Genomic DNA, 15,811 nt, shown 5'->3' with positions numbered 1-15,811 from the left:
GTGAAAACGAGCTGTCACGTGTACACCCCACAATTGCCAGCCCCAGATTCGGCCGTTGCCATGGACCTCGGCAAGTCGGCGTGAGCGATGACCTCGATGCCCGGAGCATCGAGGACGACACAAAACCACGCCGCCTGTCGTCCACGACGGTACCGCTCGATCACTTCTCTTTTCTCTCCAGCGTCTTGTATATTCCCCATTTGGTTGCACTCTGGGTGGACGTCCCAACGAACCTCGCAAAACACCGTTTGCGTCGCACAGCTTGTGACATTGCTTTGTAGCGTTGCAATCTTCTCCTCGACTTCTTACATTTTTGCATGGTACCTGGGCTGAGTCGCAGCATCTCCTACAATATGGCACCTGCAGAATTGCGGTACGACGGTCAGACAGTGGTGGTGACGGGTGCAGGTGGTGGTCTGGGTCGCGAGTACGCCGTCTTCTTCGGCAGCCGCGGTGCCAGCGTTGTGGTCAACGACCTTGGAGGAAGCTTCAAGGGGGAGGGAGCTGGATCAGCGGTACGTTACCTGTTCTTTTGTTGACTCCGAAACAAACAGCTTGCTACACCAAGTTGTGGTGGAGCTCCGACTGGGCCCCACGTCTTGCGACACCACCACCCATCATCGCTCCGCACACGATACTGACAGCCACAGGCCGCAGACAAGGTCGTCAATGAGATCCGCGCCGCCGGCGGCAAGGCCGTTGCCAACTACGATTCCGTCGAGAACGGCGATGCCATCATCAAGACGGCCATCGACAACTTCGGGCGCATCGATGTGCTCGTCAACAACGCAGGCATCCTGCGCGATGTTTCGTTCAAAAACATGAAGCAGGCCGACTGGGAACTTATATACAAGGTCCACGTCAGGGGAGCATACAAGTGTGCGCACGCAGCGTGGCCGTACTTCAGAAAGCAGAAGTACGGACGCTTGATTAGCACCGCCTCTGCGGCTGGTCTGTTCGGCTCCTTCGGCCAGACAAACTACTCGGCTGCTAAACTTGCACTTGTTGGCTTCACCGAGACGCTCGCCAAGGAGGGCCTGAAGTACAACATTCTGTGCAATGTCATTGCGCCTATTGCTGCAAGCCGCATGACAGAGACGGTCATGCCGCCGGATGTGCTTGAGAAGCTCAAGCCCGAGTGGATTGTGCCGCTTGTTGCCGTCCTTACACATAAGTCGAATACCGAGACCGGCGCAATATTCGAAGCAGGTGGTGGTCACATTGCGAAATTGCGGTGGGAGCGGTCAAAGGGCGCGCTCTTCAAGCCCGACGACTCATTCACACCCGGCGCCATCGCGGCGAAGTGGAAGGATGTAGTGGACTTCTCGCAACCGGACCACCCCGATGGTCCGGCCGATGCTCTGGGGCTTCTTGAGGCTGCGACGCAGTTGTCTCCCAGCCCGAAGACCGAGCAACCCAACTTCAAGGAAAAGGTGGTGCTGGTCACTGGCGCTGGTGCCGGGTAAGTGTCACACAAGCTCGTAACAAGAATGTCTACTGATATCCCTAGTCTCGGCCGGGCATACGCCCTCCTCTTCGCCAAGCTTGGTGCAAAGATTGTCGTCAACGATCTCGTAAACCCTGATGCTGTCGTACAAGAGATCCAGAAGCTCGGTGGACAGGCTGTTGGAAACAAGGCCAACGTCGTTGACGGCGAGGCAGTAATCAAAACCGCCATCGACACCTACGGCCGCATCGACGTACTCGTCAACAATGCGGGTATCTTGCGGGACAAGGCCTTTGCCAACATGACCGACGAGCAGTGGGAGGTCATCCACCAGGTGCACCTCTTCGGCACGTATGCCTGCAGCAAGGCTGCTTGGCCGTATTTCCTCAAGCAAAAGTACGGCCGTGTGCTAAACACTACATCGACCAGTGGCATCTACGGAAACTTCGGTCAAGCCAATTATGCTTCGGCGAAGTGTGGTATCCTCGGTTTCTCCAAGTCTCTTGCGCTTGAAGGCAAGAAGAACAATATCTTCGTCAACACTATCGCACCCAACGCCGGTACGGGCATGACCCGCACAATTATGCCCGAGGAAATGGTCCAAGCGCTCAAGCCTGACTACGTCGCTCCTCTCGTTGTGCTGCTGTGCTCCGACAACGCACCCGAGCCAACTGGTGGTCTCTATGAGACTGGCCAAGGCTGGGTTGCTGCTACGAGGTGGCAGCGCACCGGTGGTAACGGCTTCCCTATCGATGTTAAGCTCACGCCTGAAGCTGTGCTGGAGAAGTGGGATAGAATAAATAACTTCGAGGACGGCCGTGCAGACAACCCCTTCGATAACGCCAGCGGACTCAAGAGCATCATGGCGAATATGGAGAACACAAGCAAGGGCAAGAAGGATGATGATGAGAAAGTCGACTACCTCAAGGCGATCGAGAAGGCGAAGGCCGCGAAGGCCCAAGGCTCTGTGTTCCAGTACGACGATAAGGATGTCATTCTCTATAGTAAGTCCCCACCTACTACGTCCCAGCAACCTGCATGATCTAACATCTGACCAGACCTCGGAATCGGCGCCAAACGCACCGACCTCCCCTTCGTCTTCGAAAACAACGAAAATTTCCAAGTATACCCAACCTTCGGCGTTATCCCGCCATTCAACGCCGTCCCCCCCTACAATTTGGACGACATTGTCCCCAACTTCTCCCCCATGATGCTTCTGCACGGCGAACAGTTCCTCGAAATAAGGAAATACCCCATTCCCACCGAGGCTAAGCTCATCACATACCCCAAGCTCATTGAGGTTATGGATAAGGGCGCCGCCGGCGTTGTCGTCCAGGGCACCACCACCGTCGACGCAAACACCGGCGAGGATATTTTCTACAACGAGAGCACTGTATTCATCCGCGGCTCTGGCAAATTCGGCGGTAACCCCAAGGGCGGAAACCGTGGTGCCGCAACCGCTATACATAAGCCTCCGCAGCGCGCGCCTGACGCTGTCGTCGAGGAGAAGACGACCGAGGAACAAGCCGCTATCTACCGTCTCTCTGGCGACAGAAATCCGCTGCACATCGACCCCGAGTTCAGCAAAGTCGGCGGGTTCGAAGTGCCTATCTTGCACGGATTGTGCTTCTTTGGCATTTCGGGCAAGCATGTGCTCCAAACGTACGGACAGTATAAGAACATCAAGGTCAGGTTTGCAGGTACGGTACTACCTGGACAGACTCTTCAGACAGAGATGTGGAAGGTTGGGAACACGGTAGTGTTCCAGACTAGAGTCAAGGAGACGGGTAAACTGTGCATCTCGGGGGCGGGCGCGGAGCTTTTGGGTGGAGGAAGTAAGCTATAGTTGTCATGATTGGGCGTTTGTAAAATATTTCCTGAATGAAAGCGCACTGTTGAACTTATTCTTCGAGCCAAAAGGCAGTTTGTGGTAGTGTTGTGAAACAAACAATGCAGGGAAGAACGCGAGTGTATGGCTTTTTTGTGTTTTGCCTTCAATATTGCTGACTATGAGATAACACGATAATACGACGAATTTGATCCTGCACAAGTGAGATGATACATGACAGCCAACAATGAACAATTGGAAGTCGCGACTTATGGTCACCGATTGCCGGAGGGTTGACTTGCGATCAAGTGCTATGATCATTCAGCGGGTTGCATTCGGCTATGGAGAGCACGAGGATTCATGATTCGTTCTATCTGCAGTATCTCGACCACTGATCAGGTTTGTGCGGGATATCAATCTCCTCTCAAAGCTTTCTTGTCGTAGAGTTCTGCGGGCGTGTTCTTTTCGTACGCCTGAACATCCCAAGAACCACGCTAGCCAGCGATTAGATCTGCCTACACCACCTCTCCAATCCCTTCTCAATGCCCTTCTCCCCTGCTAAGACCGCCCCTACCTCCTCAAGGCTAACATCGCACTTCACCATGCTGAAGCCTCCCGTCAGTCCGCCGCCCACAGCCGGCATCACCAGTTCCAATTCGAGCAGACCTTCCCATTCTCGTCGCGCTACCTCCTTGCCCCACACCTTACTCACGCCGCCACTTGCACTGTTACCGCCTGCCGCACTCTGGATGCGTGCTTTGCTGGCGAGTGTCACGTATTCATCGTAAGCCATGTGAAAGTTGCATGTATCGCTGTCATGGATAATATCCAATCTGCAGGCGGCTATTAGCAACGACAATCCCAGAGTTGAGAGGTGTCGTATCAAATTAAGTTTTGAGTCGGGAGGATTGCTCAGAGACAGAGACGGGACCGAAAGGGAGGTCGTGAGGTTAGCGGTGGGGAGGAGAAAGGTGGTCAAGGTTGTTGGGACCGACTTTGAGCGGTAGAACAATCGGGCCAAGTGAGTTGTAAGGAATGCTTTGGAGGAAAAAAGGGTCTAGACAATATTTGTTAGTGGGTGTATGAAGCTGTGAAGGTTTGCTTACGTTGATATTAGAGTTCCACTGCGACAAGACGTTCTCCGTTGCACTCTTCTTTGCTTGCTTGCTAGCCTTCTTCTTGACGGCAGACTCGAGAACGCCTCGCTCTTCGACACTAAGGAACTCCGGCTGGACCAGCAAATTGGCCTTGCATATCTCTTGGAAAGCGGTGAAGGTCTTTGCCAAGGAGATGTGCACGTAGCGATGGCTGAAGCGACTCTTGACGCGCTTTTCCAGGCTGTTGGCTACATCAATGTGCGTGGTAAGACCCAGAACAGCAATTGGAGCTTTGCGGGACTGAGCAATGTCGAAGAGATTGTACAGAAGCGTTTGTCGGGGGTGTTGAGCAAACAAGTCGAACTCGTCCATCACGAAAACCACTGCATTTGCGACTTTTTCTGTGTACTCTCCTGTGTGCTCAGAAGGGTGGGATAGTAAAGCGAGCAAAGTCTGTAAAGCGTCGGCATAACTTTTACCTACCCCTCCACTTTCTTCCTCAAGTTCCATCTCTTTGCCGAGCTGGCGCCAGATCTCACGTAGAGCAATCTTATCGTCTGTATGTATAAAGCCGTTGAGACGAACCACGTGATAATCGTGGCTGTTGTCCTTGGACACCTCTATAAGTGCCTTGTTCACGAGTGCTGTCTTTCCACTGCCCCGTGTTCCGATCAGAAGCATCGAGTTGCCTTCGCCGGCGGTGACTGTGTTCTCGATGAGCTGGTGGACAGACTTATATGCATCATCGAGTCCAACCAGAGGCACAGGTCGTTTGCCGGAGATGCGTTCCAGTATAATGTTCTTGAGAAGATCAAGCTCGCGTCCAGTTTCGATGAAACCCGATAGTAGAGGAACATCTGGTTTCTGTTTTTGGGCAGAAGAAGGCTTATTGAAAGGACTCGGTTCAGTAGGATCGAGAACACTCTCCAAAACGCTGTTGCCGTCCACACTCATTATGTCCTCATCCTCGTCAGCATCTCCGGCTTCCTCGCTTTGGGTGATCACGTTGTCTGGTCGTAGTATTTGTCGCCTTGCACTTGCAATTCGAGGAGCAGATATACCATTCTTTTCAGGCTCATCATCCGTCTCTGGAATTGTATCGTTGTCTCGAAAGCGTAGCTGTCGTGCTCGCTTGTGCCGGGAAGAAGATGTTGACACGAGCATAGTATCTTCAAACTCGAACTTCCGTTCCGCTTTCGCACTGCTGAGTGGTTTTCGGAGCGACCCTGGCTTGGTGCTGACACCATTCGCTGCTTCGCTGTCTTTCGGCGTGCGCCTCAAACTGATTGGGGCAGCTCGTGCAGATGCGCGTCGCGCGGGTGTTGTAACTTCTTCAGCGAGATCACCCTGGTACTCATTGAATGTAGCCTTCCCTTTCCTTCTGCTCGGTGTCGCCTTTGGTAGCTCGTCGGTGCTGGTCCTCTCGTTCGTAGCGTCTGCCACCGCCGTATTCCTAGTCACTCGCTTCTTCGTGGATGGCAACGACCTTGGTGGCAATCGCTTGGTCGGACTCTCGCCCAATGCGCCCTCTATATCGTCCCATACATCAGCATCCTCGCCCGCTTCCCGTTGGCGTACTGTGCCATGGACTTTTCTCAACAACGGCTTCGAAGCGTTCTTCAACGGTATGTCTTGCTCCTTAGGTGAGCCATCCGCTTTATAAGCCGTTCGGGAGGTCGGCCGCGTAGATTCCCGCACAGTCGAAGGTTTCGCGAGCGGACTGGGCGCATTACGAGTGGCCGTATCGAGCTTCCTCCTTTTAGAGGCTCTCGGGGTATCAGCCATGAGGAGTTGGAGCGACGTGAGGGATCAGCGAGATTATTGAGGCATTATAGTACAGTGGTCGTTCGTGATCGATGCTCGCCGTAAAAGCTGCGCGTATTCTTTGTCTCGAATTGGCCTCGTCGCGTTGTCTCACTCTCTCAAGCACAGCCACATGTTTGCTGACTAAGGGCATGACTAGCCACAGCTGCCGTCCTCCCCACTTTTTTCGGTTGGCTCCGTTGTCGGCGCGCCCTACGAATGATGACCAAAAGGGCTAATCCATGTCTACCATGGACTCACTTGCCACCATAAAAAGCTTCCAATGCGCGGCTGAAGACACAAGGTGAGCATCCGTCACAATGGCTTCAGCGCAAACCACCGAAACCGAATTAATCCGCTATCCCCAACCTGTTGCTACAGGTGTCGAACGGCCCGCAGACGAACTACCCACATACGAACAAGTCACCCAGGAGCTCGAAGGAGGCTTCTCCCTGCCACCTACTGACGGCGGGAAGCATGCCTGGCTATTGCTCTTCGCTTGTTTCATGCTCGAGGGCATGATCTGGGGTGCGTTCTGCATGTGCCAACGCAATTGACTGCTGTTTGACCAAGATAGGATTCGGCTCATCATATGGCGTCTTTCAGGAATACTACAGCACGCATGAGCCCTTTGCCGGATCAAGCAATATTGCCGTTGTGGGCGCCTGCGCGATGGTAACACCACCCACACACGTCATCCAGGTGGAACTGATGGAAGACAGGGTATCATGTACATGTGGATCATCCCCATGTTTGTGCTTCTTAAGCTCTATCCAAGACTACGCATATGGGCAGCCCCAGTCGGTCTAACTATCATGTGCCTATCTCTCGGCTTGGGATCTCTCGCGACCAATGTTACGCATTTGATCATGAGCCAAGGCATCATGTATGCAATTGGTGGTGGCCTCGCCTGGACGCCTATCCTATTCTACATCGAAGAATGGTGGGTTCTCCGCCGCGGCTTTGCTTACGGCGCAACCATGGCCGGTCTTGGTTTGTCAGGGGCGGTTTTACCCATTGTCCTTCAGTGGCTGTTAGACAGCTATGGGTTCAGGACTACGCTACGTGTGTGCGCATTGTCCGTCGTTGCTCTGAACCTTCCTATCTTATTCTTCTTCAAGCCCCGGCTACCAATATCCCAAACAACGCAGTCGCGAAGTTTTGACATGACCTTCTGGAAAACTTCGAGTTTCCTCATCTTCCAGTCAGGCAGCATACTTCAGGGCTTAGGGTACTTCCTCCCGACTATCTACCTGCCCACCTTCGCAAGGTCACTAGGCGCCTCAAGTAACCAAAGTACCGCCACTATAATTCTACTGAATGGTGCTGCATGTATAGGATCTTTCTGCATGGGCGCGGCGGTTGATAGATTCGCAGTCGTCAACTGTATTGGACTCACAGCCCTCGGCTCTACCCTTACCGTATTCTTACTATGGGGGTTCTCGACTTCTCTCGCCCCTCTCTACGCTTTCTGCCTGCTTTACGGAGCGTTTGCAGGTAGCAATTCCAGCAGCTGGAGCGCCATCATGCGAGATACGAAGGAGAAGCGCAATGGAGCTGACACAGGTACGTAAGTCCAAGCCTATTCGGGTGCTCCATGAACAGCTTGATGCTGCGAGTTCGCGAAACGTTCGACTGTGAATGGTAGGATTCCCCGCGCAGTAGCAGCGGGCTGAGACACCACCCGGCGATTGCCTTATCATAGAGCGACGACACTAACTCTGTTCTCGCACATCTAGGTATGATATTTGCCTGCCTATCGGCCGGGAAGGGCGTTGCGAACTTATGTAGCGGACCGTTATCTGAAGCGTTACTGCACGCGGACTCGTGGAGAGCCGGATTCGCATATGGCAGTGGATTCGGGGCGCTCATCGCTTTTACCGGCGCAACTGCACTGCTCTCCGGATGGAGCTACGCTGCTAAGAAGATCGGCTGGTTTTGAGACCCGTTATCAATTTCCTTCGTCGTGCATATCAGGGCGACCTTGGAAGCCGTCATCTCGCGAAGCTGAAGGGTTCCGAAGGTTTCTTCGCGTTGCATCCGGACGTCGGGAGCGGTATTCGCCATGTTCGCGCAGGTACGCGCAATAGTCGACGCCACAACATCACGGCATACGAAAGATAGCTCTTCCTCGATCGACCATCGCTAAACTTCTCGTGTTGTCCAAGGGGCTTAGGCGATGACTCTGAGATTTGTCCCCGCTGGAAAAGAGCTGTATGTTTTTACTTGGTGGTGCAATTGAGCCTCGGCATAATTACTGAGCGGGTACGCACAATTATGGCTACACAACCTAGGTACAGATTCAGCTTTTCCATCAATCGCCGGCTGTAGCCCTAGTCCTTCCTACGTGTCGCATTGAGTACCCTACATCCCAACTGTTATCTCGCCAAGGTCTCTAAATTAGTCTCGGACGTATTGACCCCCACTAGGCAGTCTACACGGCGAGATGCCGCCTGAAACACGAAGAGGGACCTGTCGATCAACGCATGGTTCGTAATCGTTCTCCCGTCTATTAGCTCCCCAAACAACACGGTGTTTCAGGTAGCCGATGTGCGATGCACCAATAGTCGACAACAGCAACTACACGGCGTGTATTACGATTTACACCAAGACATCCTTTCATCTCGAAGTCCGTTGACATACGACTATCCTTTACCTCATATACATCATGATCCTCGCCAAATTCCGTGCGGCCGCTTAGCTATCGTGTTAGGCGAATACTCATCTGACATACAGCGAGCATAAACGAGAATGGGTAACACAAACTCGGACATGAAGCTAGTCCTTCCGAGTGTGGCAGCTGTGCCTTTCCGAAAGCTTACCTGGCTCTAACTCATACATATACGCATGCAAGCACGGACGGAAACGAAAATCCATTAGCGAAAGCCCACGTTTTGCGAACACGTTCTCCAAATGAAGCCTCAGCTCACTCCTCAGAGTGCTTATCTGACGTCGTGTTACTGGCGTGCTCAAGTCCTAGGGTGTCGACAGCGCTTGGCCTACACTGACATGAAGCTAAACACGGGAATTGCGCGGCCGATCGTAACTACCCGTAGGCAATGCTAGCTTCCGACTGCTGGGATGTCGTTCCGTTTGCTAGAGATTAGACGGTGGGTCTGTTTTAGACTGAGTTCGCGGCTGAGGGGAGGCGAGTATATAAGCTTGTGGTTCCAGTGACGAGGCCATCTACCAACTACTGCAAGTTCTTCAGTCGCCTTTTCGTACGGCTAGACATTCATTCCCTTTGGTCATACGCTGGTTGCCTGGCCATCATTTGAGTACGATCTCAACCATATCTACCCACAGGGCTGCGCTGGTCTTTTTGTTTCTTCATAGCTTTGGTTAGCCAGCACCGGATTCGACTTACCAGAACAGCCAACATGCGCTCATTCGTTGTCCTTGCCCTTGTGGGCTCATCCCTCGCTGGTACGATCGAATACCACCATTGTTCCACAAGGCCGTGCTAACCCAAGCCAGCACCGTTCCACTTTGAGAAATACTTCAACGCCAAGTACGAACGCTCTCAGACTCGTCCAAGCAAGCCTTACCCACCTGGCGGTTGGCCTTCATACCCCACTGGCAGTCCTGTGATACCGGGTCCTACTGGGACTGGTCTTCCCACAGGTCTTCCAAGCATCAGCACCCCAAGTATCCCCAGCGGCACAGGTCTCCCCTCCGGAACCGGCATCCCCATTCCGAACCCAACAGACACCTACAGCATCCTCCCTTACTACCCCACACCTGTCGTTGACCGGCGCGGCTTGGAGATCGACTACAAGCTTGCGCCGCGCCTTGGCGACGGCGGATTTAGTGGACAGGGTGAGCTGCCGCACCCGTACCGTCCTCATGGCACGGGATACCCTCATGGGACCGGATGGCCACATGGCACTGGAATGCCGAGTCATATCCCGTTCCCTACTGGAACAGGTGGTTTTGGGAGTCCGACAGCAGTGCCTACGCCTCCTGTGTACTAGTTTTGTAGTAAGGAACGATGGAGAAGGAGACTGTACGAAAACGAGTGTTGTCATGGACGGAAAATGGTGATGGTGGATAAGAGTGGATTTCCAAATTTATATGGTCGAGAAACTTCACTTCTTGTTGCTTTGCGCTTCGGGAAGACCTGTTAGCATCGCACCGCAGCCCTACGTAGGGGATAGATAGATACATGTAACACATTTTGGCCGTCACTATTCTGGCGCGTAAACACCATTCTCTAATTCTCTTGCCTTCTTGGACCGACCCGTACTTTCTACAACTTCTAAAAGGTGAGACTCACCCGCGAAGGCGCAGTTACAACTACCCAGGTATACCGCACAATACGAATTTAGTTGCGATGTTTCCACAAATCTATGCTGATGGAGCCACGTGTTCGTGGTCCAACCTTGGAAATAAGGTTCTTGCTGCCTAGCGTATTCTTCTAACCATCACCTTTTTTAAAACTACCGTACGACATATACCACGGCACTCGTAGAAATACCGTCCGAAATCAGCACAGGATATCGTTCAAAAGGAGCAATCAATTGCGAATTCAACAAAATCGTCAGCATCGTAATCCACACCATGGTTACTGAAGCCGAAGCCCAGATCGTCCTGTACGACCTAGCCTGCACGAAGAACATATGTTTCTCACCCGCCGTCTGGCGCATCCGGCTCATCCTCAATTACAAGCAAATCCCCTACAAGACAGTCTTCCTCGAATTTCCAGACATCGAGCCTACCCTCAAAGAGCTGTGCGTGCATTCTCCTTTGCCAACTCCGCCTTGCAAACGTCCCTGCACAATCACGTAACACAACCGTTGAACCCAGTACATATAGCTGACCTACATTGTAGCGGTATCCCTCCTAACGAGCAAGCCAAACACAAATATACCGTCCCAACCATCCACCACATCCCCACCAATACGTACACCATGGACTCCCCCACCATCGCCCGGGTCCTCGAATCCAAATACCCATCCCCACCACTCCCCCTAACTTCTGAACTGGGCCGCCAAATCGAGGTAAAAGCGCGCGCTGTCGTAGGACCGGCGTTCTACACCTCTCTCGTCCCCCGCGAGATCCTCATTCTGTCTCCGCGGTCGCAAGAATACTTCCGGCGCACGAGAGAGGAAACGTTAGGGCATCCGATTGGAGAGCTTATTGCTGGAAACAAGGAGGAGAAAACTTGGAAAGCGATTGAAGAGGATGCACGTGCGGCGGGTGAGTTGATGCGTACGAATAAGGATGAGGGCCCGTTTGTGCTAGGGGCAAGCCCGAGTTTCACGGATTTCTTTATTGCCGGAGCGTTGCAGAATGCGAGGGTCGTAGATGAGGGGGTGTTTGATAGATGCATGCAGTATCCAGGGTACAAAGAGGTATACGAGGCGTGTGGTCCTTGGATGGGCAAGAAGAGCTGAGATAGCGAGGGACATGTTCCTCGTTAGACTTTTGCAACCAGCTAATCAATACTGCCCAATTTAAAGGGATTGAAGCATGGAAGCCAATATAATGAAGTCTGGCAGGCTGACATCCGTTCACGTCGAGATACTCAGTGGAGATACAGCTCGACACGATCGGAAATAGGTGCAGACATGATGTTCACAGGTACGTATACGCCACGGCCACTGATTCACATTCCTTGAGCTACTATACGTAGGCGATGATTGCATTCCACGCTAGCTTCATCGCTGCTGCCCGAAGCGGCTATCGCCCATGCGTTCAATCAGATACAGGAGCGCCTACCATAGAGGGGAACACTACATGCATCACTTGAATAACACCAATCTCGAGGCCCTTTATTGCTGCTGGTCATCTCGGTGCGTACGCTTGAGCGGCCGCCACACCCGCATTCTCTTTTCCCGCATCCGTCCTAGCCGCCGGCCGTCGCCCCAATGCAGGCCGTCGCCCCAATGCAGGCCGTCGCCCCAATGCAGGCCGCCGCCCCACTTTACGGTCCACAAGCGCAGGCGCGGCGAACTTCTCGTCGACCGCAAATAACATCCAGCGACGATGTTTACACCACGACCTCATCGACGACACTTACGTCTTTCGGTGATTTGAATACCAAACTAGGACAAGAGTTCAGGTACGCTGCAACTGTCCGAATAGAGCCTCTGTACTGAGGTGGTTATCCAGTGACTGTGAGGCCATGGAGGCGCAACAGGGACCGCGCCGGTTCTCTGGTAACAGCGCGCTCGTTCGTCCCATACTGGATGATGGTGTCAATGTCAAGAAGAACACCAACTACGGTGCAATAGTCGCGGACGCGAGTGAGGAAGAAACGCTGATAGAAAGAGATGGAGGAGAGGTCAGGACCAGCCCAGGGAAGGAGACGAGACTTCTGATCAAGTATTCGGTACCACTGTGTCTGACCTACGTTCTGCAATACAGCTTCAGTTTGATCACCATATTTGTGGTCGGGCACATTGGAACAGATGAGCTTGGCGCTGTGTCCCTAGCTACCATGACGGCCAATATCACGGGCTTGGCGGTGTATGAAGGCCTTGCTACGAGCTTGGATACGCTGTGTGCGCAGGCGTATGGAAGTGGAAGGAAAGAACAGGTTGGTCTGCATTTGCAACGCATGGTGCTGTTCATGCTGCTAGTCACAGTTCCCATTGCCGCTGTGTGGTTGTTCTCAGGATGGATTTTGGCCGCACTAGTCCCCGAAAGAGAGCTGGCGTACATGGCAGGCCACTATTTGCAGATACTCCTCGCAGGCGCTCCGGGATATGCCATCTTCGAGGCAGGAAAGCGGTTCACGCAGGCACAGGGCTTGTTCAATGCTTCACTTTTTGTGCTTATGGTTGCGACACCCGTCAACATCGTCCTGAACTACCTCTTCGTTTTCGTTTTGGACTGGGGCCTTACTGGATCTGCGCTGGCAACAGTCGTCTCGAATACGCTTCTGCCAATTCTTCTTTGCATATACGTCTATTTCATCGCGCCATCAAGTCTGGAATGCTGGAATGGCTTCACACGCGCAGCACTCACCAACTGGGGTCCCATGACCAAGCTGAGCCTCCCCGGAGTTGTTATGGTAGAAGCAGAATGGCTGGCGTTTGACATTCTAACCTTCTCCGCTTCTTACCTCTCGACAGAACATCTCGCTGCCCAGAGCGTCGTCATGACCACCGCAGTTATGATATACCACATCCCCTTCAGTACCAGCGTCGCCGTATCCACTCGCTTGGGCAACCTCATTGGGGCCGGTGCGCTCCCGGCGGCTCGCATCGCAACACGTACATACATTGTCATCTTCCTCATCATCGGGGTTGTAGACGCTGCGCTCTTGACCCTTCTCCGACATATCCTACCTCGAGCATTTACCTCCGATCCCGAAGTCATTCGAATCGCCGCTTCCGTGATGCCCATTCTTGCGCTTTTCCAGCTCTCCGACGCGGGATGCGCACTAGCAAATGCCATCTTGCGCGGCCTGGGCCGCCAGGACATCGGTGGCTATGTCAATCTCGGTGTGTATTATCTCGTGGCCATCCCAGTCGCGTTTGCTCTTTGCTTTGGGCCGCTGAAGTTGGAGTTGTATGGCTTGTGGACCGGATGTTTGGTGGGAAGTTGTTTGATCTGGATGATTGAGGGCGTGTACTGCAAATTGTGGAAGTGGCAACATGCCATTGACGAAGCGCAAGTAAGAGAGGGGGATGAGGAATGAAGGGTTATGTCTCGTGGGGTGCAGTATTGTGTGAAAATACCACTTATTAAGTACAGAGGAGACTGAAGGTGCTTAGAAGTCTGGCAGGAAGACGTGGGACTTGCATTACCGGCGTTCGAAAGGTCAAAGGAAACAGCAAGAGTTCGGGAAAGATCTTTTCTGAATAGATGTATGATACCACTAACCCCAGACAAGCGAACGATGTGCTTCAAGTGCAATGTAGTATGTATTTTAATTCCATCATCTCTACAATAGAGAACCAATGTGAATCGTGAAACACCAACCCAAACCAAGCCGCCGCAAAACGTTCCAAGCGACCGTCAAGCGACATGGCACGAGGTAGGTCCATATGCGCGCCTACCTCATCTCTACCAAGCTGGTCAGCCACAATGGAATCTTGTCGGTTCCTGTGGTACCATCGACCCCATCTGGTCGCCAAACCCCAAGAAACAACAGCTTTCTCTAACAAACCCGCAAACACACCCTTTCTTTTCCAGCCAAAATCCACCTAGAATGTTACGCTCCTTTCATACCTATACATCCGTCAACTATGAATTCCACACCGCCTCCTCAATCAGCTATCCGTCTCCGCCTCCCGTCACGCATATGGAACGCCTATCTCCCATCGCAGCACCCTACCTTTCTCACCTTCCCAGCACACTTCTGGAACGGCTACGCACCCTTTTTGGCAGCCACCCCTCTTCCCACTGCTAAACCTCGCAAGCGTACACGCAAGCGCAAAGACTGCACCTACAAGCCCGGCCGCGGCGTCTTGGACTACCATTCCACCAACCACACCTCCGTGCTATACAAACCGCCTTGCCTCAGGCACACATGCAGAAACTGCCTGTACTGGTATCCTCGCCTCATCAGGACGCGGGTTGTGCGGTTGTACTTCCGGAGTCCGGAGGGGAGGCGAAGGTTTGGGGTGCTTGTTGCGGCGCCGGGTAAGGTACGTTTGTTGTTTGGTTGTAAGAACTCGGGAGGGGAGGCTAATTTGTACAAGCAGGAAAGTACTGTTGGTGGTAATTGTGATCGTGGGGGAATCTTGAAGGGCGATGAGGATGAGACTGGATTGGATGGACGGTGAAAGTAAGATTTCAGCAGAGGACGAGGTAATCGCTACCTAGCGACAGAAGTGGGCGAGTATTGAGTGAACTGGCGATCAAGAGATGAGATTGTAGCAGTTGAAGGCTTCGCAGATCGTTAGGTAAGACAGGAAGCTGCAGTGTCGCGGCTCTTGTGGTCAGGAGTAGCCGCAACGTTGAGGCTTGGTTATGTTAAGCCCCCCCGAATCATTTCCAGTAGACAATGTCATGATGGGACAAATCTGTTTCTGCGCTCAATCCGTATAGCCATCCTCTCTGACCCATCATTGCCACCCGGCTCTTCACTCTTTCACCTCCTGACGACCTCCTCACCAGCCCGTGATCGATTAATTCTAATAGGCGTGCCTAGAGACCGTCTCTCTTCGATGCAACACAAAGCAGCTGAATCTGCGCGTCTAGCTCTTTGTATAATGAACTGCGAGACCTGGACCCCTGAGAACAAGTTCAATGACTGCGCAGTGCGAAGCCTACGGGAAAATTGAAGGATGCCCGAGCAGATGGTGCAGCATGTGCAGGGTTTGCAGGGGTGGATGCAGGATGGGCACTGGCTTGTGTTTGTGAGGTTTAAAGAGTAGATTGTAAGGTGGCCAGAGGTAGTTTGGATGCTATGCGGGCCGTTTTGGGACGTGCGGATGAGGGTCATTGGAGTAATCATCTGGTCAATCATCTGGTGTGCGAGTGGGATGGGAAGTTGAAGGAGCGGGTGAATGGGGAACTAAAACACATTGCAGAGTGCCCGGTGGACTAAGAATGGGAGTGGAGCTTGCACGAGTCATGTCGAGAATTGTGGGCAAATATGGACATGCTATAGCTTGATCAAGTCGGTATGTGGGCATCGGTCAAGCGTACACCGAAACCTCCACCACCACGTCTTGAGCT

The 15,811-nt window shown here is 52.9% G+C and overlaps 6 protein-coding genes across 6 annotated transcripts; 5 read left to right on the top strand and 1 right to left on the bottom strand.

The window, feature by feature from the left end:
* Positions 1–353: 353 nt before the first annotated feature.
* On the top strand, positions 354–3,293 carry FOX2 (bifunctional hydroxyacyl-CoA dehydrogenase/enoyl-CoA hydratase fox2; the record flags this gene model as incomplete). The annotated part of the gene is made up of 4 exons (XM_056209440.1): positions 354–515; positions 651–1,462; positions 1,511–2,451; positions 2,506–3,293. 4 exons carry the CDS (start codon positions 354–356, stop codon positions 3,291–3,293), a joined length of 2,703 nt encoding a protein of 900 aa, XP_056076262.1.
* A 487-nt stretch (positions 3,294–3,780) lies between these two features.
* On the bottom strand, positions 3,781–6,157 carry ORC4 (origin recognition complex subunit 4; the record flags this gene model as incomplete). Its single annotated transcript, XM_056209439.1, has 3 exons — positions 3,781–4,108; positions 4,202–4,332; positions 4,382–6,157. 3 exons carry the CDS (start codon positions 6,155–6,157, stop codon positions 3,781–3,783), a joined length of 2,235 nt encoding a protein of 744 aa, XP_056076261.1.
* A 338-nt stretch (positions 6,158–6,495) lies between these two features.
* On the top strand, positions 6,496–8,117 carry N0V89_000617 (uncharacterized protein; the record flags this gene model as incomplete). Its single annotated transcript, XM_056209438.1, has 4 exons — positions 6,496–6,703; positions 6,753–6,850; positions 6,898–7,741; positions 7,915–8,117. 4 exons carry the CDS (start codon positions 6,496–6,498, stop codon positions 8,115–8,117), a joined length of 1,353 nt encoding a protein of 450 aa, XP_056076260.1.
* A 1,438-nt stretch (positions 8,118–9,555) lies between these two features.
* N0V89_000616 (uncharacterized protein) lies at positions 9,556–10,149 on the top strand (the record flags this gene model as incomplete). Its single annotated transcript, XM_056209437.1, has 2 exons — positions 9,556–9,601; positions 9,653–10,149. The coding sequence occupies 2 exons, from the start codon at positions 9,556–9,558 to the stop codon at positions 10,147–10,149; spliced, it is 543 nt and encodes a 180-aa protein (XP_056076259.1).
* Positions 10,150–10,735: 586 nt separating this feature from the next.
* On the top strand, positions 10,736–11,571 carry N0V89_000615 (uncharacterized protein; the record flags this gene model as incomplete). The annotated part of the gene is made up of 2 exons (XM_056209436.1): positions 10,736–10,905; positions 11,007–11,571. The coding sequence occupies 2 exons, from the start codon at positions 10,736–10,738 to the stop codon at positions 11,569–11,571; spliced, it is 735 nt and encodes a 244-aa protein (XP_056076258.1).
* Positions 11,572–12,302: 731 nt separating this feature from the next.
* Positions 12,303–13,823, top strand: N0V89_000614 (uncharacterized protein; the record flags this gene model as incomplete). The annotated part of the gene is made up of 1 exon (XM_056209435.1): positions 12,303–13,823. One exon carries the CDS (start codon positions 12,303–12,305, stop codon positions 13,821–13,823), a length of 1,521 nt encoding a protein of 506 aa, XP_056076257.1.
* Between the last annotated feature and the right edge of the window lie 1,988 nt (positions 13,824–15,811).

Source organism: Didymosphaeria variabile (assembly GCF_027946475.1).
Source record: "Didymosphaeria variabile strain IMI 356815 chromosome Unknown scaffold_1, whole genome shotgun sequence".
Lineage (NCBI taxonomy): Eukaryota > Fungi > Ascomycota > Dothideomycetes > Pleosporales > Didymosphaeriaceae > Didymosphaeria > Didymosphaeria variabile.
The sequence above is the reverse complement of the archived record's forward strand: the minus strand, read 5'-3'. Positions and strand labels throughout refer to the sequence as shown.